This window comes from Natrix helvetica, assembly GCF_964273705.1.
Source record: "Natrix helvetica genome assembly, chromosome: 3".
NCBI lineage: Eukaryota > Metazoa > Chordata > Lepidosauria > Squamata > Natricidae > Natrix > Natrix helvetica.
In genome coordinates, this window is record NC_138549.1 from 152,199,231 (window position 1) to 152,225,424 (window position 26,194).

The 26,194-nt window shown below is 40.8% G+C and overlaps 1 protein-coding gene and 1 long non-coding RNA gene across 2 annotated transcripts in view; one reads left to right on the forward strand and one right to left on the reverse strand.

The window, feature by feature from the left end:
• SLC13A3 (solute carrier family 13 member 3) overlaps positions 1-11,006 on the reverse strand; it is a 58,206-nt gene extending 47,200 nt beyond the window's left edge. Inside the window, exon 1 of the mRNA XM_081946369.1 lies at positions 10,812-11,006. Within this exon, the coding sequence (XP_081802495.1) occupies positions 10,812-10,922 (111 nt within the window). The 5' untranslated portion in view covers positions 10,923-11,006. The remainder of the gene's footprint in view (positions 1-10,811) is intronic.
• A 204-nt stretch (positions 11,007-11,210) lies between these two features.
• Positions 11,211-14,596, forward strand: LOC309388760. The gene is made up of 2 exons (XR_014174836.1): positions 11,211-11,386; positions 13,157-14,596. It is a non-coding gene; the product is annotated as an uncharacterized lncRNA (long non-coding RNA).
• The last annotated feature ends 11,598 nt before the right edge of the window (positions 14,597-26,194 follow it).

Below are 26,194 nucleotides of genomic sequence, written 5' to 3' on the forward strand. Positions count from 1 at the left end.
GCTGTCCCCACATACTTACCCAGACCAGTGCTGAAGACGTCCGTGAACTCCTTAAAGATGGCTTCAGCGCCATCATCTTTCAAGGCGTTGATACTGGTCACCTCTAGGCCCAGGGCTTGGAACCAATCTAGCCATTGGAGGCTCTGCAGGTTGCCACTGACCACTGACACTGGGAGTTTCCCACTGAATTGCTTGAAGTTCACCTGGAAGGTGCCTTGGCCCATGATGGGGACCCGGTTTCCCTGGTAATCCCGTAGGCGGATATACGAAGGTGCTGCTTCTTGAGGCTAGGGATAGCCTGTTTCAGGATAGACCACGGTATGATGGTCAGTGATGACCCAGTGTCGATCTCCATCTCACATGGAGAGCCCTCAATAAGGACTGTGACCTTCAGCTTTTTTAGCCACCTGGTGCGGACTTGTCCGATCGATGTGTGGTGGGTGACTCTGTTGTTGCCCACTAAGTGCCGTGGTGGCTTCTTCCCAGTCCCTTGGCTGGACCTCAGTTGGTGGCTTGGTGCGCTTCTAGGCTGCCAGGCAGTAGCAGGGAATTCGCTCCAGAACACCCTTGAGATGTGCCCCTTTTGCTCGCAGCGCTGGCAGGTTGCGTCGCGGAAATGGCAACCCAATCTGACATGGTCTCCTCCACAGCTCGCGCAAGGTGGGAGACGCTGTTTGAAATTGCGTGCCAGCGGGGCGCGGTTACTGTACATGCGGCAGCTGTCATCTTCTTCAGAACTCTCGGGCTTTGTGGCCTCACAATGAATGTGTGTGCTTTTCCACACTACTTGGGGCATGCTTTGACGCTGCAGGGTTTCAGTCGGTTTGACGGCTGATTCTGACGCCCCGGCTTCGTTGAAGGCGATTTGCAGAGTGAGGTTTGATTTTGCGAGCAACCTCCTCTGCAAATTAATGTCCCGAACGCCGCATTTTATGCAGTCCAGAATAAGCTCGTCTAAGTCTCTGAATTCACAGTACGCTGCGGCTTTACGGAGTGTGGCAATGTACTCATTAATCGACTTGCCCTCCTTTTGGTTCCTGATATTGAATTCATGCCAGTGAACGTGCTTGGATGACTTGGGCGCATAATGAGTCCTAAGAGTCTGCTGGAGCATGGACCAGGCAACTAATTGGAGTGGTGTTGGCTAGGAGAGGTCTTTTGCTGTCTCGAACACTTCCTGGCCACAGTACCCGAGGAACATGTTCTTCTTGCAACCTTCAGAAAGTCCCATGAGGTTGTTTGCCTTGAGGAAGCAGTCAAATTCGTAGCATGTACGAATCCCAGTGCTTGGTGACTGGGTCATACGGAGTCGGTGGGGCATACATGGCTATTTTGCATACAGAGGGAGTTTTGAGTTTGCCGCTCAAAAATGACTGCTCGAAAATGAGCTCCGGGCTGGATCTACTTGCTAGATTCTTCGCTCTTTTTGGTTCACCTAGTTGCCTTCCAATCCCACCTTCGTCACCAGTGTTAGATTGGATAATGGATAGGCACACACAGGCTTAACGGTAACAACAGCTCTTTATTATAACACAACAAGTAAGAACAATCCAGCGAATGTTGAGTCTGACAGCAGTCCTTTTATAGGGAGCTGTCAGACCCTTCGACCAATAGGAACAAACCTCTGTTCCCGCCGGAACAGAGGACCTTGGTGGAAACCATTATAGTTAGTATGAGTATCTAACAACTTGCTCCTGACTTTCTTTTGGAAAAGATGAGAGGTGAGGTTTAATATTAAGGAATGTGGTCAGGAATAATACTCAAATAATGCATGTGTTGAATTTATTGAAATGGGAGCTGCTGCTTCTGAAGATATTGCTGCTCCTTTTCAGAAGCACTGTATAGAATTAGTAGAGCCTAGATGCATATCAAATTCCCTGAAATGATAGATAAGTACCAGTAGATGTAATGTTCTTGCTACTAACACTTAGAATATGTAGCAAAAGGTTTACTCTGAATTAGTCTGACTCTTCTTGAAGCCTACATTAAAAATATCTTTTGATGCCCCCTTTTGACCTTGTTCCCCATTGATTGCTCGAGTGTGATTTTATGGAGACATTGCCAAAATCTGAGTGTGATGCCCTTTTATTGTGGCATATTCGGTCTTCGTCTCTAATTCATTGATGGAAAGGCATAACTCCACCTTGGATTGGGATGAGATGAGTGACTGAGAAACTCAGCTTCCCAGCCCAATAGCTAGACTCCATAATGATTTCACCCTTTCAATGTTCTCACATTTTTACATATTTATTAGGGGTTATAATCTCATTTTTATAAATGAAAATAAAGATCAGAAAGAAGGGGAAAGGGGGTACAAGGTAAAGGGGGGGGGGGAAGCAGTGACTTCCAACTATTTGCCGTGCAATAGAACATTGTTTCTCAGCCTTGGCAACTTGAAGATGTCTGGACTTCAACTCCCAGAATATAGTAACTTGAAATGGTTGGGGACAAGAAGGCAAATAAATTGAAAGTACCAAAACCCAGTTTTGATGTACTTATTACATGTTGTATGGTGGTGGGAGATAAGTAATGTGATTAGCCATTTTATATTGGATCTTGTTAATTATTTGTAGGATATATACAATAAAATTCTTGCATCGAGAATAGCTAAAACATAGTTTACTGTAAACTATGAATGTGGTAGAGTAAGATAAAAGTAAACACAATTATAATAGCAAAAAATAAATTGTTTAATAATGGTGCAAATGAATTATTTTCTTATTAGGTATTAGCCAGTGCAATTTCAAATCTTAGAATTTTCAAAATCTTCCTTTCTTTCAGATTGTTTCAGAGTAAAGAAAGAGATGAACATGCTGGCTGAACAATTCTTGGATTTGAAGCCCCCACATCTTAAAGGTACCAAGCTTGAAAAACACTGCCTACAATTAATAACCTGACTAACAAAACTGGGGTATAGTCCCTTCCATCTCCAAATAAACCTTGGGCTATGCTACTATAAACTGTCATCCTCTTTAACTTTACAGGACAGTGGGCAAGATGGTAATACGGGTATTAGAATTCCACCTCTATCTCCATTTTAAGTCCTTTTTATGGATTCCGTTGCAATATTTGTGCATTTGCCAACTCAGAATAGCTGGAAACCTGCAACTGATGTTCAGCAAAAGTGATCAGTGAAACGTCTACAATACACTGTGGGTGTGGGTGTGTATATGTGCATGTCTGTGCCTTTGTCTGTGTTTGTGTCTGTGTCTGTGCATGCAAGGGTATAGATTACTCATCTCTGTGTTATACTCACAGCAAAGCAAACACTAAAAATAGGGATTTGCCAGTAAAGCTATTTGGCAAGAGTCAGGATAAAGAGGGAAAAAACATTTTTCTGCAGAATTAATATTGTGAAATCACTATAATAATAGAAGACATGCTGATGGCCACTAGGTGCAAAGGACTTCAAAACAGAATCAGCAGATTAATGGAGAATTACTGGCTACTGCTTATTAGGCAGTGGTGCGATTCGCACCACTTCGGGAAAACCAGTTGTTAACTTTCTGAGCAGTTCAGTGAATTGGTTGTTGGAAGAAATCATTAGGGCAGAGAACCGGTTGTTAAATTATTTGAATCCCACCACTGTTATTAAGTATGTGATGCCTCCACTTTCAGGAACTGAAATTCAGGAACTGCCTCTGAATTATCTGTTACTGGAACAACAGGAAGAAGCTGGCACTTTAAGCTTTGCTTGTATATCACTTGAGATAAATGAACAACACTGTATGTAAGTGGATGCTAGACTAGGCAAGACTTTGATCTAATCCAGCAAAGCTGCTTTGTTTGTTTGTTTTTCAATCAAGGTATAATCCAAGTCCCAGCAGTATTATAATGGAAAGTTTCATCTGGAATAAGCATACTTAATAGGCTCATGAATATTAGAGTTCCCAACAGGTTCCTTCATATATGCCAAATTCAACACTCCACCTGACATTTTATACTGAAATAAATAGAAATGTTTTTGCTTTATGAAACTTACATGCCACTGCAACTCTGAGCAACCAAACTAAGGTTAAATATGTACATAACAATTAGAAAGTGACTTTGCAATCCTGTGTCTGGGAAGGAATATGAATTCAATCATAACAAAAGTATCATATTCCAAGAGGAAAGAATTCACAATACATCTAGGAAGAAAGGTGATCATCAGGACCAAGCACCCAAAATCCCCAGTGTCTATCAGATCAAAAAACTTGGAAATCTCTGCAGTTTGTGGGAAGGCGGGGGGGGGGGAGGAGAGAGAGATTGCATTTACAATTCATTCGTTGCAGAACAGTTATTTCATCTTCCCTAGCAAGTGAAAATTCTAGAGTTCAAATCCTACCAGGCTTCATTTCAGTTTAGAAAAATATGCCTAACAGACATTTTTTCTTTCCTGTTGCATACCGTAGATCCAACCACCATATGAATTTCCTTGGCCCACTGTGCCGTCACCTCTCCTAACACCATTGGCATTTCAAGACACCATTTTAAAATATACAGCCTGTATATTTCTCATTTTTCAACAGCAGCCTTTTCGGAGTGCCCATACAAAACTATTCTGATTCTCAAAATCAGAAATTGGTCTCACAGTAAGTACAACAAAGAATATTTGGCTGCTAAAAAAACAAGGCATTTGCTATTTTTCCCAAACTAAAGAAATCGATTTATTTAAAGAATATGGAAAATATTGCCTTTAGATAGCATAAATCTCTGTATGAGACCTTTGTATGCAGACATGGACAGATTTCAGGCCTGCATGATGTTTCATCCCATCAATCACAGTCAGGCACAAAATAGGAACAATGGAGAAGAAGCTTATAGCTCAATAGAAATTGTATTTCAAGAAAATGCTGCCGATTTCTTGCATTCTTCTATGAATTGTATGTTGGAAAAAGAGTGGATATGTACATTCAACATTTAAACTGGATTTTCCCTTAAAGCAGTGTTTTACAACCTTCGCACTGTAATATACGTAGACTTCAACTCCCAGAATTCCCCAGTCACTCCTGGGAAATGCATAGGTTGCCAAGGTTGAAAAATACTGCCTTAAAATGTACTACTTACCGTACTTCTTTTTCTTTTCTCCTACTCAGGAAAGAATGGTTTCGGAGGAGGAAGTTATCTGTCTCCTTGATGTTAAATTTTAAATTCTTATCATGTTTATTTGTTAGTGTTTAATATTTTTTTTAATTATTTTTGCTATTACACATCATTAATTCAGTAGGAAATGTCTCAGATAAAGAATATATTTCCTGAGAGTCAAGGACTTGTTTTCTCAGGATTTTTGATTGGCAAGGAGTTTCTGATCCCATTCAAGAAAAATAAAGCAGAAACCCCTTTAGATTTTATTTGTGAGATCTCTAAACTTATGGGAGGTATATCTGGCCACTGGTATTGGAGAAAACACAAGAATTCTAGATTCTGCCTTACATAATTTTCATATCTTATTTGTACATACCATAATTCCTTTTCCACAGATATTGCATATGCGATGTAAACAAAACACGCATCACACATGAATAATAAAGGCAATTCCGAGATAAAAATCAGCTTGCCCCTTTTCCACCGGCACAAATTCTTTACAAAGGACTGAATTATAAATGAAAAGCAAAATGGGAGCTTTTATTTTCACCAGGAATTTAGGGCACCATATTTATGAAATCAAATGTGAGGTCATAAAAAAAGAAACTATGAAAGTTTAAGTTCATCATACTCTAAGGCTGAAACTAGTGAATTGGAAAGACTAAATTCTTAGCCCAGACCGATTTTTTTTTTGTTGCTGTTAAAGAAAACATGACCATTGTTCCCAATACTCAAGGCTGGGAAATAAATAGCCAGGGGTCTTTGGCCTCAAAAAGATAGAAGAAAAGCCAAAAATTTAAACCTTGGAAGGGGTCCTATAGACACCTTTAGAGAACACCTTTTGGGGGGAAACTGTGATTAAACTGCCTGGTATATCTCATTCAAAAGTACAGACATTAAGATTATTCATACTAAAGATTTTCATCGTCATCAAGCTACTGCTGAGATGTAATATTAAATATGGATGGTGCTATTAACCTATAGAATAGACAGCCTTATTGCTGGGACAGATAACATATGAACTTTGTCATCCAACCAATTGCGGAGCATGCTTACAATTAGATTATAAGCTTCATGGGACAGGGATTTTTGCTAATATTGTTTGGTACATTGATATTACCATATTGTCACCTGCGTTGCGAGATAAGGGGCAAACAAATTTGATAAATAACATTGTGCATAATGTTCTTGGAAGAGCTCTACCAGTCCCTACAGTTTTATTTTTAGCATAATGTATGTGTGGCAACAATCTGAGTGGGAAACTGAGGCAGTGTGATGATTAAAGTATTATCAGGCTAGAAACTAGATGATTGTGGATCACAGCTGGGGGATTTTGGAGTAGTCTTCTCACCTCATAGGAATGTTGTTGTTGAGAAAATAGGAGTGAGAAATAGTATTGGCTATATTTATCACTTGGAGTTATTTATTTAAAAAAAACAATAAAGGCCAGATTTTTTAAAAAAATTAAAATCTTATTGTTTTTCCTAGCATGTCTCAATTGAGTGGTTAGTTTGCCCTACAATTGCTTCAGTTCCCATAGCAGAGCTTTCAGTATCTGATGTGACAAGGGGTTCTACTATTCCACAGGTTGTTGTAGAATTTGATGTTGATTTGGGCTGAGATTAGCCAGCTGGCTTCCATGCTTCTGCAAGGGCTAGATTCTGGGTTTCTCTTGTTTTGGTACAGCATCTTTAACCACTATACGAGGCTGTCAAACTCGCAGCCCGCAGGCCAGATGCGTCACATGCTGGCCACGCTCACGTCCGGTTTAGCGAAGGGGGGGAAAGTCACAATACGTTGTGTGATGGTGCCGTGACGACTTGTTTGACACCCCTGCACTATACAGTACTAGCATTCTTGAGTAGGAAATTTCTAATGTGCATCAGAAAAAGACCCATTATTTTTATAACACTAAAAAGTTAATAATCCATAACAGAAGAAGTTGAACAAAATTCAGCACTCAAAGTTTAAATATTCCTCCTCAAATTTCTCCACAATCAGATTCTCCTTCAAACATGCAGAGTTTAAAAGCACTGGACAAATTGAAAGAAAGAACGCAGTAAGGCAGGTAGTGGTTAACCTTTTCCTTCTCTAGTTGCAAATGCAGAAACTTGACTTATTGCAGTAGAAATCTCATTCACTTATTCTTCTAAAACACAAGTATCAGCTTCAGAGAAGGGATTCTTTTCAGGATTATTGCAGGAAAGAATTATACCTGTCTCCTTGGCTGCTATGATCTCATTTATGATCAGTCCTTTAAACTGTCCTGATAATATTGGCATTATTTTAAACACAAGAAGCAATGGGTGGAAAGTAATCAAGAAGCAACTTAGAACTAAGGATAAATTTTCTGACAGTTAGAACAATTAATCAGTGGAACAACTTGCCTCGAGAAGTTGTAAATGCTCCAACACTGGAGGTTTTTAAGAAGAGGTTGGATAACCATTTGTCTGAAGTGGTATAAGGGTTTCCTGCCTAAGCAGGGGAACTAGAAGACCTCCAAGGTCCCTTCCAACTCTGCTATTCTACATGCAGGTTGAAACTCATTTCAGATTGTATCTACTTCAGTCCTAAGAATAACATAAAAATACAATATAATCGCTTCACTTTAGGGCTAAGATATAAGAAACAGAAGTCCCTAGATGCATAGGCAAAAAGTGCTGCCTTATTGGATCCAACAACTGAACTTCCAAGTAAATGGCCACATAGATATCCCAGCCATCTTAAAACACTATCCTCAATGGTAGAAATAAAGAGCCTTGGCATACTTCTATTCATTCTGGTTTGTGTGAACATGGATTTGAATGCAGTTAGAGAAAGTTTAATTAGTAAACAAAGCTTCTAAAGAGATCCAGTTTGGTGTAATGACTACAGACACCAGGCTAGAAACCAGGATATCGGGAATTCCAGCTCTGCTTTTGGCAAAGTTGACTTAGTTACTTAGGGTCAATCACTTTCTTTTAGCCCTAGGAAGGCAACAATGGCAAACAACTTCTGAAAATGTCCCAAGAAACGGCATGGACTTCTTCAGGCAATTGCCAGGAGTGCAGACTGACTTAAAGGCACCAAAAAAAAAGAAAAATATTCATTCCCTGTGAGTTTTATAGCTCTGCCAAGGAAGCAATGGATCAATGGATGAGGAAATTTAACAGGGAGTCCAATGATATTAAGAGTTATATTAATACAGGTATTCCTCACTTAGTAGCTCTCTCAGACAGCGACTGCTTGCAATTACAACAATTGCTGGAAAAATAATTTTGCAACCCATGTCCACATTTGCCATCTTCACAGCCTCTCTCTCTTTCTTAGTCATGTATTCACATTATGGTCAGTTAATATACCTCATCCTGTATAAAATCATAAGCACATTTGCAGTCACATGATTTTTCACTTAGCAACCACTTTGCTTAATGACTGAGCTGTTAGACCTAATTGCAGACACTAAATGAGGACTACCTGTAGAAACAATTTGATTTTCATGGTCTAAGAAAAAATACTACCAGCTTTCTATCTGATTGATGGGAATGCAGTGTAGAAGAACATTAAATTGGGTAAGCAGCGCCACACTGTTGTCCTCAACATATTCAGGAATGGTCAAAATACAATATACAGTGAGAGACACAGTCCTTGAAAGCACTAGTGCTGGATTGTATTGCACATGATTGCAGATCTTTTAACCTGAAATACATTTAAAGACTAAAGCTGCAGATAAGACAGGAACATTTTCTCAGAGAATTGGAACTGGGTGTCCTAGTTGTTGGTCTCCCTTGTGCCAACAAAACTCTGAATATCTCAATTAGAACTTGGCAAGAGGAAAAAGAAGAGGATGATAATCCTAGCATTTGCAAGAAAATTCTGTACCATTTTTCTATGTTTGATTCTATCTTTAAAAAAATCCTATTCCACCTCTAATATTATTGTACATGAATACGTATCATCTATAGATGTAATGAAATAGCCAAAAATAATGTACAATTACACAGCAGATGATGCATGGAATGACAACTTTAGGAAGTGGGCCAAATAATTGCTTAGAAAACTCTTGATCAAATTGTTTTGTACAGTTTTTCTTAAAAATAAATTGCACTAGATTACAATCTTAAACTACTCGCTTATATATTAAAATGTACAGGACTTACTTATTCTAGTCTGAGCATTCTCTCTGGAACATCTTTTGTGATCAAAATATAAAATGGAACAAAGTATCTTGGAAGCAATAACCAAGAAAGAAGAGACAAAAATTGGAATAAAACTATGTTATTTTATTAATCAGGTTCACTTGAAGCACAGGAAACAAAAAAAAAATGTTTTTGTCACAAGCACTGATGATATCACCAAGTACAGGTAATGAAACACCTGCAAGAAAACAACCAAACTCAGAGTGCACCAAGGATGCCTTATTTCAACTCTGAGCTACAAATATTCTTCTTTATTGATACAAAAATGTTTGTCCAGACTTGGCATCTGAAAAAACAATAATGGCCAAGCTCTAGGTATAAGAAGCAGTTCTTGAACCAAACTAACTATATTAGTTTTGCAATGAAAAAGCACTCCGGAACTGTGATTTTCCATTAATTTACAGAATGGAATAAAGGTTTCTCCAATAACTTGAGATAGTCTTCTTCAATTAAAATATTCAGATTTAAGAGACAATCTTGTACCAGGGAATCATGCCAGAACAGGGCAGAAAACAGTGACTGCAATGTTTAGCTGGAGAGAATTAATTTTGGAGAGAACAGTACATGGCCCACAGTATTCTTGACTGGCTGGTAGACAAGAGTTATTCTCCTACAGCTGCAAGTCTTCTAATGTAACAGAGGGGGAACTGGAACTTTAAAGACACAGATATATTATTTTTTCTACAGAGAGAGTAATGATTTAGATTTGAAGCAAAAATACTCCTTTGAGGCAAATATTTCTTAGTGATAAAAATGCTGAGGGAAAGGGGAAGAAACCTGGAAAAGAAGAGAGGAAATACATTTGGTGTATATGATGCACAACAACTATCAGTGAAAGTCAGCTTGTATTTTGAAAGATTGATTCTTAGCTGCAAACGTCAATTGTTTCCACGTTGCTGCCCTTCAAACACACTGGATTAGAACTGTTTTGAGTCATTATGATTTTCTGTCATCTAAACTCATACTGGCTGGGGTGTACAATCAATAAATTGTAGGAGACCAAAATGAAGCGCCAACAACTTTAAGCTCCTCTGAATTCTTAAGGGAAAATAAAAATATTTGAAATAAAAAAATAAGTTAGCAGAAATCAGAAAACCAGTAATTATTACCACAGAAGTATGATAGTAATATTTTAGAATCCGGAGAGAGCACAGATTAAGTGGCAAGCAGGACAGTTGATAGAGAGGAAAAGGAAGGGGGAAAAAATCAAGTTACCAGAAGAGATGGGGAAGAGGAACAGGGACCAATGTCAAAGAGTTGCTTCTCAGAATCTCTGGGCTGTTCCAGGGAACAAGTCCTTTATGAAAGGGAGGCCCTCAATTAAAGCTAATATTGCTTTACTTTTGCTTAACAAAAGTTGAAGAAACAATTAAAGCAGAGATTTTAGTTCAGCAAAGTAGAGGACATACTACTCTTCCCCCTGCTGCTTTAACTAAGACCTGGCAATGGTGACAGTCTGGAGTTCGGGATCAGGGCACAGAAAGCAGAAAGGAAAAGAAGCTTCTTATTGGGGGGGTATCAAAAGTGAGAGTCATACCCTAGAAAGGGTGGCGGGCAAGGCGTTACCTTGGGGGGCAGGCTGAAGAGGATGGGCAGCAGCACCAGCGGAGCGCACAGAAGCACCAAATAACGGCGGATACACCACACTTTCTTCACTATGGCTCCCAGCGCTGCCATACCCTGACAAACACCCCCACGGGACTGGTTTAAGAGAGACCGGTTATAATGCCGGGACCCAGGTTTTATCTCAGGGGAAAGAGGAGGAGGAGGAGGAGGCAGGATTTTTACCGGGCGAGGGTGGAGTAGCAGGCTGGACCGGAGCAGGGGTGTGTTGCCCCAGCAGTATATAGCTAGTCTAGGAATTAAGAGCTGTCTCCTTTAAGAAACTACCTCCTGGGAAATGTAGGCAGAGACTGCCTTATGGGAAATGTAGTTCCCTGACATGATCACATCTGTGTTTCTGATTGGCCACTGGGGCTTTCTGCCTGCGCGCAGAGATTATAGCGGGTCATTTTAAATGCTTTTGTGAACCAGACAAGTAATGTTTATGTCTCTGCTCAGCATGGGAGTAAAATCATCATCTTTTTACACTACGTGATGGGACAAGTTATGGAAAGTCAGAAGTATCTTAACACTGAACTGTAAGTTTTGCTATTAAGCATGCCTGATAATAAACTTGATCTGAATGAGCGCGGAGTTAACTACATGCCCCAGCAAGCCTACAATGCTTGAGGTAGAATAGTCAAAAGTCGATGCTTCTTTGAGCTCCCCCAAGTAAAAGGGACATTGAAGTTGAATCCCTAACTCTGTTTGCATTTTAACTGTCCCTCCACCCCCTCTTGGAGCAAAGAGAAACATCCCGTTTCAGTGAGAAAGGCTGATTAACTCTCCTGAGATGAAGGACTTTGTTGTAATTAAGAAAATGTGCTAAAAGGAGGCAAGAGCCCCTACAATCTAGTTGGCTCAATCTGCTCTGAAAAGCCTGTTTTTGTTTGTGGAAGAATGCTTACAGGCTAGACTCTTTGTTTCTCCTCTGATATACTGAAAAAGCAGATCCTGCAGAGTTAGAAAAGCATGTTTCCTCTCTCTCCCTGTTTGAAAACAAGATTGACTTTGCTTCCCTTTAATTGAGCTCCAGGGGAGGGGACCCAGGAATTGCATGATAAAGCAGCCTCCCCCCTCCCTCTTCCCAACCTATCCAATCTGCTGTTGTTAAGGCCAAATGCAGTGGCTTGGAAGACATTTGTTCTATTGTAATATGTATATGTGTTGTGCTGCTGTAAAGGTGTTTTCCTTTTGAGCATTTGGTTGTTGGGCATTTGTGGCACATGTGCCTCTGCAAAAGCATGTGCCTGCGGTCAGTTGTATCCTTCCTGCATTGGGATCTGGATCCTTCATGGGTCCTTTTCCTTCTTCTATAAATGCCATCCTCCTATAAATGCCATCCCCGTTTCCTCCAGGATTTGGCACTAACTCAAATTGCCAGAGCAATCCTCACACCTTTTGTGCTGTTAATAGGCCAATCAGGAATAACAAAAGATAAACACTGCCACAAAGGAATCTGTCTGATGTAAATCTAAATTAGGGTAATATGACTTGAGTTTTACAATGTAGTTAAGAGTATGATGTGATTTGTTTTTGGAAATTTCTGGATACTGTGAATTGTGACAAATATGTGAAATTTACTCATTTTACTGAAAAAGTTTTTCAATCATAAAGAGGCAGTGGGAATGTCGTGTTCAGTGGAATGCAAAACCGTCTGCCTTCTTTTTTTAAAAAAAATAGTTTATTATTATTATTTTTTAGACAAACACAAATAAAACATAAAACCATCTTCCATCTACATACAGTGTGTCGGTTGGTTACAAAAACGTTTGTGCATTCTCTCCATAGTCCTCACTTACAATTTATATAAAATCTCATATTATCAATCTAGTATATATGTATACATTATTATTATTATCATTATTAATCATTTATTTGACTATATCTATTATAAAACCGTCTGCCTTCTGAAATAATGTTTGGATTTCCACACTTGGACAGAATGGGGGAAATTCCACAATATGAGACTAAAAATATGTCTGTAAAGAACTGTATAATTGGCCTCGCCTCTTCTTTACCTCAGAAACCAAGCACTGCTAGGTCAAACCATACCTCTTGAATTGGCTGCTGGTGATTGGGTCCTGATAAAACCTGACATGAGGAAAAAAACTTAGCCAAGCCTGGGACAGATCCTACCAAGCCCTGCTAACCACTGAAGCAGCAGCCCAAACTGGAGACAAAGGGCAAATCACTACACCTGTGGAAAGTGGTTCCTGGAGAAGACTACTGAGAATGAACATTTCCAAAAACTGATGTAGTCATGGTGGTATGCAAAGATTTTGTTTGTGATTTTTTTCTCATTGCAGGAATAGCAACTTTTGGTCTTTCTGGCCTGAGTGGTGGCTTCTTCTATTCCACCTGAAGATCCTAAAAGCAGCTGTACAACTTTGCACTCTACAGATTGTGTTGATTTTGTGATTGTAACTGTATCACTGAAAATTACTGTTATTATTGTTGTACTTGTAAACTGATACACACCTGCGGGGAGTAGTGGGACATTGTAATTGTGATTGATTGCTCCCATATAAACTTCATATATATTGGGACATTGAATCAGACTTGAACACAGTAGTCCCAAGAGATAGTAATATCATAGTCCCTGAAGATATAAGATGTATTGATGTAATGCAATGATAAGTGTGAAAAATCATACATTCCAAGCAAGGGTGTTTTCTTCACTTACTGTCACCTTGCAGTCTGGAATTAATTTGACACAACCTAGTAACTCACTTGTAAATATAATTAGACTGAGTGGGTTATGGACCGATGTGGTAACTCTTTATTAGCATGTTCCAGATGGCTTGTAAGGTTTGGGAGGAACACGGAGTCCAGGATTGGGGCACAGAAAACACAAAGGAAAAAAAGCTTCTTAGGGGCGGGGGGGGGGAGTATCAGAAGTTAATCATATCCTAGAAAGGGTGGCAGGCAAGGCGTTACCCTGGGAGGCAGGCTGAAGAGGATGGGCAGCAGCACCAGCGGACCACACAGAAGCACCAAATAATGGCAGATAAATCACACTTTCTTCACTACGGCTCCCAGCGCTGCCATATCCTGACAAACACCCCCATGGGACTGGCTTAAGGGAGACGTACTACAGTGCCAGGACCGAGGTTTTATCTCAGGGGAGGGAGGACACCGTACATCAGAGGACAATATGTTCCACAGGGCAGGTATCCAAATGCAACAAGGACACTTTGATCTGCAGCTCTTTTCATATCTTCCCTTCCGCCTCCACCAAAGCCATAATGTTCAATCCTGAAACAGTCGCTTTCTTTTGCTTGATCCTGGGAGGAATAAAGAAATCCCCAAAGTCCCAGAAAGTTTTTGAATGAATTAGGACAGAAAATACCAGAAGGCCAAGAAGATGGGAAATGAAAGATGTAATATGGATAGTCCTCAGGTTCTGATCACAATTCGGACCAGAATTTTCATCACGAAGTGATGTGGTCATTAAGTGAGTCATGCCCAATTTACAACCGGGTTTTTTCTTGGTCAGTAAGCAAATCACACAGTGATTACGGGAATCCTTCTTTCTCCCACAGACTTGGTTGGAAGCCGCCTGCGAAGGTCCCAAATGTTGATCATGTGGCCCTGGGATGCTGCAAGTGTTGTAAATAGATGTTGGTTCCCAAACACCTGCATTTTAAGTTTAAAAAAATGATCATAGGGATGCTCCCATGGTTGTAGTGAAGTCTTACATCACATTTTGCAGTGCTGTCATTAAACAAATGGTTGTAAGTCAAGAACTACTTGTAGTAAATGTGTTCCCCACTTTAAAAAAAACGTTCTGTGCGGCATGAATCCAGAGTGTCTGTCTGTCTGTCTCTGTCTGCATGGGTAGGTCTTCATTCTTGATAGTGGCCATCCCTCGCCATTCAATTTTTGGAGAGAGCACTGGTGAGGGCCTATGAAAGAAAGAAAAATGAGGTCAAATTGCCAACATATTCCACTCTAAAACCAGGACAGAATGAACTCATCCAACTAGCCCAATAGTTAGAAGAAAATCGCAGCAGTGTTATATGGATATGCCATTGTGAACCCATATTTTCTGCACTACCCTATTATGGACCAGTTGCAACCTCTACATGTTCTTGTAAGGCAATCCCATGGAGAGTGCTTTTCAATAGCCCAAACAGGAGATAAATGAATGGCAGTGAGCAGGGCTTCCTAACCTAGGAACAAGAATAATTATTACACCAGATAGATTTGCATCTTGGCATGGTACTGTTTGCTCTTCCAGCAAGAGCTAGGAATTCACAGCCCCCCCCCCACCCAAATGGCACAACAGTTCTGAATTCAAAACTAAAGATGAAATGTCCTCCGAATCAGGACACCCCAAGCCAATGCCAGTCAATGTAGAAATTATGGGACCTGATGTCCAACATAACTGGAAGAGGGATGGGAGCCCATGCAGAATCATCAAATTCCAAATTGAAGATATAGATTGGTATCTTTTGTCTGTGCTTGATAAAAATAAACACCTAATGATTTACATATTGATTTTTGTCAATTTTCTAGACCAAAGCAACTCTGGACAGCTTCACGAGGTTAAAAGAAACAGTAATATTATCTAAAAGGATGAAAAACAAAACATTTTTCAGAGTTTCTGTCATTGTTTTTTTTCCTACCTTTTAAAATATGCTATATATCATCTAGAAAAGGGCTGTCAAACTCGTGTCGTTATGGTGTTGTCATGGGAAGTATCGGGACTTTTCCCCCTTTGCTAAACGGCATGGGCATGGCCAGCGTGGGCCACAAGTTTGACAGTAATGATTTAGAGCAGGGGTGCCAAACTCGATTTCATTGAAGGCCACATCAGCATTGTGACCCTCGGGAGGCAGGGTGGGGGTGGCCAGCTATATGTCACTTGTGTCAGGTGTGCCTGTGATGGCCCTAAAGCTCTGCCAGTGAAAATGGGCTGTTTCCAGGGTGGTCCTGTGGGTCAGATCTAAGCACCCTGCGGGCCGGATCCAGTCCCCGGGCCATGAGTTTGACACCCCTGATCTAGAGTCATTGCAGTGATTGAGGCAGCTCATAAATTGAATAAATAAGTAAATGCTTACGGTATATCTATATCTATCTATCTATCTATCTATCTACACACACACACACACACACATACACATGCAAATATCTGACTGAGATTTCAATGGGAAAAGTTGCATTTGTAATCATATAAATGTTAGCGTTCTAAATACCATGTATGAAATAAATCATTGTCCAAGGCAGAATCTTCCTTAAAGTTCCCATTTATTCATAACAGGCATGTTAGCACGGCTATGGAATTCCAACTCTGATCTGCATCCTGGAATTCCACCCAGTTGAAAGTTCATGATCTATCCCCACACCCACAAATCCATCACATGTTCCAATCATCATCTTCCACGCTGGCATCTACACCCCTCTGCTTCCGGTCATGTGTCGAGGTGCGGAGACAAAAGATGACCTTGAGCTTCTATAAAAGAATGACAACATACATTCCACAATCCTACTCCTTTCTATTCCCCCCTCCCAACTACTACACTAATGAAACAGCATAGAAAATTATAAGAAAGTGTGGCAGGCCAAAGATCCTAAAAAGAACATAACTACAGGCCTGACAGGCGGCCTCTCCTCAGAAGAAAAACGTTTCCTGCAAAGAGAATAACATAAAAGTTAACATAACAAAATTAACCACCTCTTCTCCACCCAGGGAAACCCTTTGACTTCTCGGGAAACTTCCCATTGAATTGCTTTACTAACTTCTCCACTTTTAGGTTCCCACTGTTCACCCAAGTAGCTTCAGACCAAGGGTAACCCTTCCAATGCACTAAGTACTGTAAGCGACCCCTATTCAGCCTGAAATCTATAATTTTTTCCACCTCAGATTGTGTTTCCCCTTCTATCATTACAGGAGGAGATTGATCTTGGGTGGATGCTCTTCTGTTAGACCCAATTACAGGTTTCAACAAGCTACAATGAAATTCTGGGTCAATTTCCCCTAGACTTCTGGGTAGACTGAGTTGAACTGTAACTGGGTTAACTATCTTCACTATTGGGAATGGACCTAGAAATTTTGGACCCAATTCCTTGCTAGGCATTCTTAATCTTATGTATTTGGTAGATACAAAAACATTGTCCCCCACACGGTATGGGTTTTGGAGCGAGCAATGTTGATCATCTTGCTTCTGGGAGGCTTCTGCCGCAACTGCTAGAGCTTTCTTCGTATTCCCCCATTTCTTTAGCATGTCCATCCATTCACTCAAAGACATGAAGGAAGGAGGTTCTCTAGGCAACTCAGGCATGGCAACAACTTCCATGCCACTGGTAATCTGGAACCCCACTAATCCTGTGCTGCTGTGGACCGTATCGTTGTACGCCACTTCGGCGAAGGGTAGCAAGTCCGACCAGTTGTCTTGCTGATAGTCCACAAAACACATGTATTGTTCCACCACCGCATTGGCTCCCTCTGTTGTGCCGTTCATGCTGGGATGAACCTCTGAGCTCAGTTCTTGTGTGGACCCAATGGATCTCAGGACCTCTCTCCAGAACTTGGCTGTGAACTGGACTCCGCGGTCTGAAATGATCCTCTTGGGAACTCCGTGCAGGCGATAAATGTGTTTCACAAACATTTTCGCTAATTCGTTTGCGGATGGCAATCCTGAGCAAGCAATGAAGTGTGCCTGCTTAGAAACCAAATCAATAACTGTCCAAATTACTTTATGCCCACTGCTGTCTGGGAGTTTCACGATGAAGTCCATTGTGACCTCTTCCCATGGCCATTTAGGTGCTGCAGGTGCTGTAGGTTCTGGGCTCTTGGATTCAATCATCCACGGCTGGCCTTTTTCCTCCTCCGAGGCCTCGCCCTTGGTAGGACTCTTTGTCACCTGAAGTTGGGGATCCTCTTCCAGAGGCTGTTGGCCCAGATGACTTTTCTGTGGTGGCATCTGGGGCCCTCTCTTTACCACTGTGGCAATTGGTACACACGTTTGTTCTTCGGCAATTCCCTCCTCCGAGGCCTCCCCCTTAGTTGGACTCTTTGTCACCTTAAGTTGGGGATCCTCCTCCGGAGATTGTTTGCCCTTTTCCTCTTCCGAGGCCTCCCCCTTGGTAGGACACTTTGTCACCTTAAGTTGGGGATCCTCTTCCAGAGATTGTTGGCCCAGATGACTCTTCTGTGGTGGCATCTGGGACCCTCTCTTTACCGCCGTGGTGGTTGGTGCGCATGTTTGTGGCATTGGGACTGGAGCCAAGCACTCTGCTCTGTGGCCAAGTTGACAACAATGGTGGCATTTAATTGGCCTCCACGAGGAATGGAACCTAGTTACATCTCTAAACTTAGGAACCTTTTCATCACACTGGCTTGCTCTCCAACTTGCAGCTTCCCCCTTGGTAAACCCTTCTTCCATGGTGGAGATCGCTTCTCTGTAGGAAGGTGGGGTAAGAACCTTTTGGGACATTGCAGATGCACCTTGTCCCGCTTCCCATCCTGCAGGCCTCTCTTTGGTAATCCCTTCTTCCATGGAGAATTCTTCTCTGTAGGAAGGTGGGGTAAGAACCACTTGGGGCATTGCAGATGCACCTTGTCCCACTTCCCATCCTGCAGGCCTCTCTTTGGTAATCCCTTCTTCCATGTTGGAGATTGCTACTCTGTAGGAAGGTGGGGTAAGAACCTTTTGGGGCATTGCAGATGCACCTTGTCCCGCTTCCCATCTTGCAGGCCTCTCTTTGGTAATCCCTTCTTCCATGGAGATTTCTTCTCTGTAGGAAGGTGGAGTAAGAACCTTTTGGGGCATTGCAGGTGCACATTTTCCCGCCATCCACACTGCAGGCCTCTGTTTGGTAATCCCTTCTTCCATGGAGAATTCTTCTCTGTAGGAAGGTGGGGTAAGAACCACTTGGGGCATTGCAGATGCACCTTGTCCCGCTTCCCATGCTACAGGCCTCTCTTTGGTAATCTCTTCTTCCATGTTGGAGATTGCTACTCTGTAGGAAGGTGGAGTAAGAACCACTTGGGGCTTTGCAGGTGCACATTTTCCCGCCATCCATCCCGCAGGCCTCCCTTTGATAATACCTTCTTCCATGGAGATTTCTTCTCTGTAGGAAGGTCTGGTAAGAACCTTTTGGGGCCTTTCAGGGGAGACTGGAACCGGTGGGGAGGTCAATCCCTCGGTTGGCCACTGCCCAGCTTTCTGCCATGGTGCCATCTGCTGAGGGAGGACAGGTGCCCACTGGCATCCCTCCCATCCATGACCTGGGGTTAAGACCCATCCCGGGGTTGCCTGCTTCACAGGTTGCAGCTCAACCAATGATGGCTGGCTAGGGGGGTTTATGTGCCAAGGACCCTCCTGCTGGCTTGGAGGAGTTATGGGCCAAGTAGGTGCCCTCTGCTGGCTTGGAGCATTTTCCCATGCTGATGGCAAAGGAGGTGGCCAGTGGCATCTCATCCATCCAAAATCTGGGAAGAAAACCCAATCTGGTTTTGCTTCATTTACTGGTTGCAGCCCCATTTGTGGTGGCTTGCAAGTGAAAGATGCTGGCAAAATCCCTTCTTCCTGCCTCGCTTGAAATTCCCATTTTGAAAGGGAATCTTTCTCCCAGTTAGTTGCAGGGTAATAAGCCATTTCATTTATTGCCATCTGGAAGGAGCCCAAACCTCCGTTCTAGTTTTTTTTTTTTCCTCCAAGCCTTGCTTCCAAGCTGGGGGAAAGGAGGGGGAGCATGCACTCACATTTTGCTGAAGAAGTTTGGTCTGAGACTTTCATTCCTCTTGTCGTTTCTAGTCTGCAGAATCTTTTACCCTCCTGCATTCCTCCAGATGCAATAAAACTGGAAGCAGCATTCCATTGCCTTTGAAGTTCCGGCACTCAGCTTCTTATCACCAAAAGCTTCTCATTATTTCTTCACTGATATTTTACGCTATCCCGGTCAGCGTTGGGAATGCAGCACCCCCCATCACCAGCTCCTCCATCACCAGCCCCTCCCCCCTTGAGAGGGGGAGGGTGCTAGTGAATTATTTTAAAGGGGAGAGTTGGAATAATGTTAGCGTTCTAAATACCATGTATGAAATAAATCATTGTCCAAGGCAGAATCTTCCTTAAAGTTCCCATTTATTCATAACAGGCATGTTAGCACGGCTATGGAATTTCAACTCTGATCTGCATCCTAGAATTCCACCCAGTTGAAAGTTCATGATCTATCCCCACACCCATAAATCCATCACATGTTCCAATCATCATCTTCCACACTGGCATCTACACCCCTCTGCTTCCGGTCAGGTGTCGAGGTGCGGAGACAAAAGATGACCTTGAGCTTCTATAAAAGAATGACAACATACATTCCACAATCCTACTCCTTTCTATTCCCCCCTCCCAACTACTACACTAATGAAACAGCATAGAAAATTATAAGAAAGTGTGGCAGGCCAAAGATCCTAAAAAGAACATAACTACAGGCCTGACAATAACACAATTTAAATTGCAGCATTATAATTTAAATCAAGCATTACTATCATCAATGCAAATGGAAAGGAAAATACAACATCGTACATGTGATGGAATAGTTAGAATACACATTCTCTTTTGTCTCAAAAATAGCAATAGTGCTTAGATTTATATACTACTTCATGGTGCTTTATAGCCCTCTCTAAGCAGTTTACAGAGTCAGCATCTTGCCCCAAACAATCTGGGTCCTCATTTGACTGATGTCAGAAGGAAGGAAAGCTGAGTCAACCTTGAGCTGGTCAGGATCAAACTCCTGACAGTGAGCAGTGAGTTACCCTATAATACTGCATTCTAACCACTGTCCCACCAGGACACATCTTAAGGGATAGAATGAGAGATTTATTGAGATGCTTTGTACTGTATTGGTATTAATTAAAAGCTTTCATTTTGCACCACAACTGGCAAGAAACAAATCAAGATGAGTTTAAGATGAACCACCAGTACTCAAAGGCCACTGAGAACAATATGAGACTATTGAATGAAAAGAAGGGTTAAAGGGCAGTGGAACACTTATATGTCAAAGGTTATATATAAACAGTTGATAAGGCATCCTGTAAACAAAGAGTTCCATTGCAAAAGACTGAATGTGTATACTTAAGTTGCTTTGTTAAATGAATATTTGGGTTACAGTACTTCTATTGATTAACCCATTTAGAATATGATCCTAATGCTCCCCGGCCATTCACTTATTCTGCTGGTGGCAGCCAGGCAGTGGTTCAACCTCTTCATTCAGAATAAGGAAGCACAGATTCTACACTGAGAAAATTTGGCAACAATTGGCAGTGCTGCTCTTGTGTAATAAAGATCCTTCTATTTGAAAAGATCTTAGACAGAACCTGTGCAAATATCAAAGCTGTATTTCTAGATCTATGACAGCAGGCATATTTTCCATGTCAAAGGCTAACTTACATATTTTTTTAACAAAAAACAACATTGAATTTTATCGGGGGGAGAAGGGGGAGGGAAAATGTGTAAATTATTGCATCTCCTAAACCAGGATGTAACAATAGCTTATGGTGAGAAAATTCCAGAACTCATGGGGGCATTTGAAACTATATGGGCATGCCTTGAAAGACCTCCTTCTGTAGGTCATCCAAGGCTTCTTCAGACAATGATCATATATTCATTTTTTTCCACGCACAACACAGGGGTGGGTTCCTGCCAGTTCTAACCTCTTCTATAGAAGAGGTTTCACAAAGCTACTGTGCTGTTTAGAACCGGTTCCAGCTCCCTCCCCCCGCCCATTCGCACCATGCTTGCCCCGCCCACCGCTCAGCTGGCTCACCAACCGCCCTGCCCGCCTCTAAGAGTCCTATCTAAACCTTAAAGTCTTAAAGCTGTCAAGTTTAAACACCCCTGGGTTTTTTTTTTCTAAAGGGTTAGGGGTGCAAGGGTCTTGTAACTTGACAGCTGTAAGACTTGCATGCTTCAAATGCCAGAGTTTCTGAGCCAACATTTTGGTTGCTAAGCAAGAGCGTTGTTAAGTCAGTTTCACCACATTTTACAAGTTGGCCATGCCCACCCAGTCACATGACTGCCAAGCCACTCCCACTCAGTCACATGGCTGGCAAGCCACTCCCACAAAGCAGGCCACACCTACAGAAGAGATTCTAAAAAAATTTGAAACCCACCACTGGCACAACATGAACTGTCTGAATTAAAGTAAATCACACAGAACAATGGAGTTATTTCTACTTAATAGGAGCTGGATCATAACCCAGAAATGAATCGGTCTCTAGACTCATACAATATTTTAAAATAACCCAGTTGGGGATTATGAATGCGTCTAAATGTCCAGATGCAAGGATTTATTTACACGTGTTGACTTATTTTATGCATGTAAGGTGAGGTGTTTTTACTATGGTGCAAGGTCAGTCCTAGAGGAGAACAACCCTGACTGCTCTTTAGAAGCCAAATCCTGAAGATGAAATTCAAATAATTTGTCCACCTAATGAGAAGGAAGGACTCACTGGAAAAGAGCCTAATGCTGGGAAAGAAGAAAGGGATGACAGAGAATAAGGTATCTGGATGGAGTCACTGAAGCAGCAGGTGTGAGCTTAAATGAACTCCAGAGGATGGTAGAGTACAGGAAGGCCTGGAGGAACGTTGTCCATGAGATCACGATGGGTTGGACACGACTTCGCGACTAATAAAGTGAGGTGTGCAACAAACAGTTGTAATTTAAGAGGATTGTTTTGTTCCCAAAACTTGTCTAATAAAATAACAATTTACACATAAGCAAACCTTGCCAGCACTGGAACATTACAAAAAATCAGACATCACAGCTTTTCAGTTCCATAAACAGAGAGAAAATTGACAACAGGGAGGCAATGCAAAACCAGTCACTTCAACAAGGAGCTAGTAAGAGAATCTCAGCTACAGGCAAAAGGGAAAAAATACCACTTTCATGCCATGTTTTATCATGAAATAGAAGAAGAGATCAAAGCGTAGAAAGATAAGAGGGCGAAGGACAATTATCAGATGAATTTGCCTTCTGTCTCACTGACGTGTTTACAGTCAGAAAAAAACCCTTCCACAGTAAGAAAACAACTCTCTTTTCTCATTTTTATGTTATACATAATACATGTTAGCACTTGTTCTAGACATTAATAAACAAATCTTGTAACTGTGATAGACAAAAGATTAGACAAAAATCAAGCTTTGTTCCTCCTACATAACTAAACAGTAAGAGAGGTGGGAATACTAAAGGGAAGGGATAGAATTGTATAGTAGCCGTAAAACAATTCTATCACAGTGTGTTGAAGCTGCAACGTATACTGGAGGTGTGCACAGGAAAGGCTTGATTGAATAATTATTGGATTAATTTGGAAAGAAGGAAATCCTCAACTCACAATACAGTCACAAATGAAACTGCTTGTGGACGGCATCTCAGAATGCCCTGTTGACTTTGGAAAATTGTAGTGCCAGGTAAGCTATGCTCAACTTTTTGGAACAGGATCTTCTCCAACTGCTGATGTATAACATTATCTGCATAAAACTATACTATTAGTCCTACTATGCTACTGACTCCATTGCTGATCCCTATTCAGCTTCTATGGCATTTGTTCCCAGTCATGTCAGTACTATGCTGTCCCGATTTTTCATATGCAGCACATGATAAGCAAAGTGGTTGGTTGACTCTTCTAGCTTTGCACGTTACTGTTTCTCCCGTATCACCAATCAGCAGGAAATACCCCTGCCAATCCCTAGAAAAGAAGAGGGCCCAGTTGTAGGATTCTACCATCTATAGCAGCAGTTTAGATTGTACATCTTGATCAGTCAAAACATTGAGTCTGAACCAATATAAGATGTTTATTAATTTTTTTAAATGATATGGCCACAATATAGCACTTAAAAATCAATATATTAGGTGCATTATCGAACACAACAATAACTAAAAGGATGATCTAATGATGAAACAAACAATATACTAATATTTTCTTTTTAGTTTCCAATGGATCATCTGGGTCTGTGCATCCCACTGATCTATAGATTCTTTTCTGTGTTGTGGGAGACTTTTTGAAGCTTTAGATTGGCTAGAATATTACTTTGGCAAAGTTATAAAATAATACACATCAAAATCATATGATACTTATTCTCTGTGATGCTCACTGTCTTCCCATTGATTTTCACATTTACTTCAAGATGTTGGTGCTGTTATATAAGTCATTTAACAACTAGGATACCTCTGGCAGTATATACAAAAGGGGCTTTGTGATGTTTACATTGCCCAGATGTTGCACAAATGAAGAACTTTTCAATTGCATTGCCTTTACTTCTTTAACTTTTGTATTTGATGTTTCATCATTAAAAACCATCATTTTAATTTAATTTTTATTTATTAAATGTATATACTATCACATTTATATCAACTCTTAATGGTCACATTTAGATGTACCTTCTAAAGAATCAGAGCTTTAAGTTAATTTGTGATTTTTAATAGGAGAGTAGAATATAAGGGTTATTTGATCTTCTTAAGAAATGCATCCTCTAATTTGTACAGACCATTGTAGCCAACTCAATTGTAGTTTATTTCAGTAGGAACCCCATATATGTCCAAGTGACTGTATCTGTATATGCAGATATATACAGGAAAATATATTGCGTGGTATTTTCTTTGTCATTAAAGATACCTTTTAAACCGCATGTTAAAGGTGAAATACAAATCAGGGTTTATAATATATAATTTTACTGTAATAGTTCTGTTCTACTGTTTTCCTCCCTTTGTTCTCTTTCCATTAAATAAAGAAGATATATATATTAAATTCTGTAGCTCAAGAAGGAACAATGTTCAGAGCTTAGTTGGAAAGGAAAGCGACATCTGTTGGCTGTAGACAATATTTTACTTTTTACCAAAAGTAAAATGCTCAATCAAATTAAGATACTTTGGTTTGCTTTTACAGTATACTATATTCATTTCCATTTCAAAATACTGTTCAATTTTCCTCCAATATAGAGAAGATTTTAAATATATACTCAGGTTTTCAGGTTTCTGACTTTTCACTGCAGTCATTGTAACTGTATTTTAATAGCAACTTGTTTTGTAGTTACGTATTAACTAGCAGTTTTACACATGTGTGAAAATAATCACTTGCTGAGTTTAGTTGTCCAATCTTTTATTAAAGGCACGAATACAAATGAGGGCAATTTGATTAAACAAGCATATGCTTCACAGTAGGTGTACTTATATGTTATGGCCAAAGGTCAAGAGAACTTTGGTAATGCAGTTAAAGCTCCACTCAGTTTTAATGTGCAGACATCCCTGGTTTGAAAAGTAAATTACTGCTTACAGCAGCTTCCTTAAATAAAAAGCTTTCTTTTAGGCAAGGAAGCCGGGCTGGGGCACAATCATCCTACACAGGGCATAGGGATCCCTGCATTAACCTGAGAGTAATGGGAAATAAGCAGACTTAGGCAAGGAAATCAGAATACAGCAATAGTGTCGGGAACATCATCCTTTCCTACCAAGTGTTTTTTAAAACAACATCCCCAGAAATCATTTTATTAGATTAAAAAATCTCAACCACTCATCTTAAATGTATATCACAGTTTTTTACCCATTTACAATTTTGCATTTGCAAAAATAAGTTCAATTATTATTCCATCCTGAATGGTTAAGCCAATCATTAGCTCTTAGTTGTGGCATATTTTTTTTTTACTGCTGAGAAAATCCACAGGTATTTACCAATATTCATGCTCCCTCATTTCTCAAAATAGTCTTTTTTCCACCTGGGAAATCATACTGATTCCAGTAGGCTATTATAGTTTCCAATTTGGTTATCAGCTGCAAATTACTCCCAGGTGTATTAGTATTTCTCCCAGGAAATAATCAAGAGTTCCTAATTTTTTTGGGGGGGGGAATCAAATTAGCTTGTTTAACTGGGGATCTGTCGTTTTGAAGTATGCAGTTCAGAAACTGCAAAAGAAGGTGAATACCATAGTATTTATATTATTTTGGTTACCAGGGTAAAGAAGATTTTTTTCTGGTTGTATTCAAGGTTAGCACCATCAGAGGCTGTATCAGATGGGTCTTATCCCACCAACACCTTCAGTTCCATTTCATCCATCCCCAGTATAGCCCAAGGAAATAAAGGATGAACAGGCAAATGGAGGACTTTTGTCTGGTGAACCCCCATTTTCCTGGGCCATTCTAGAGCTTCCTCAGAAGTTCTGCCTCAGAAGTGGGAAAGGACAATTATCTCCCCAGTTAGCAGTTTGCCTGACACTACTGACCAGGGCAAGTGCATTGAAGCTAACCCCTAGTTGTTGAGGTTAATTAACTGGGTTAGAGTGTTTGCATGGGGCAGTATTTTTGCTCCCAGAACAAGTTAACAGTGCTGTGCAAACAGGGTCAGAAGTACT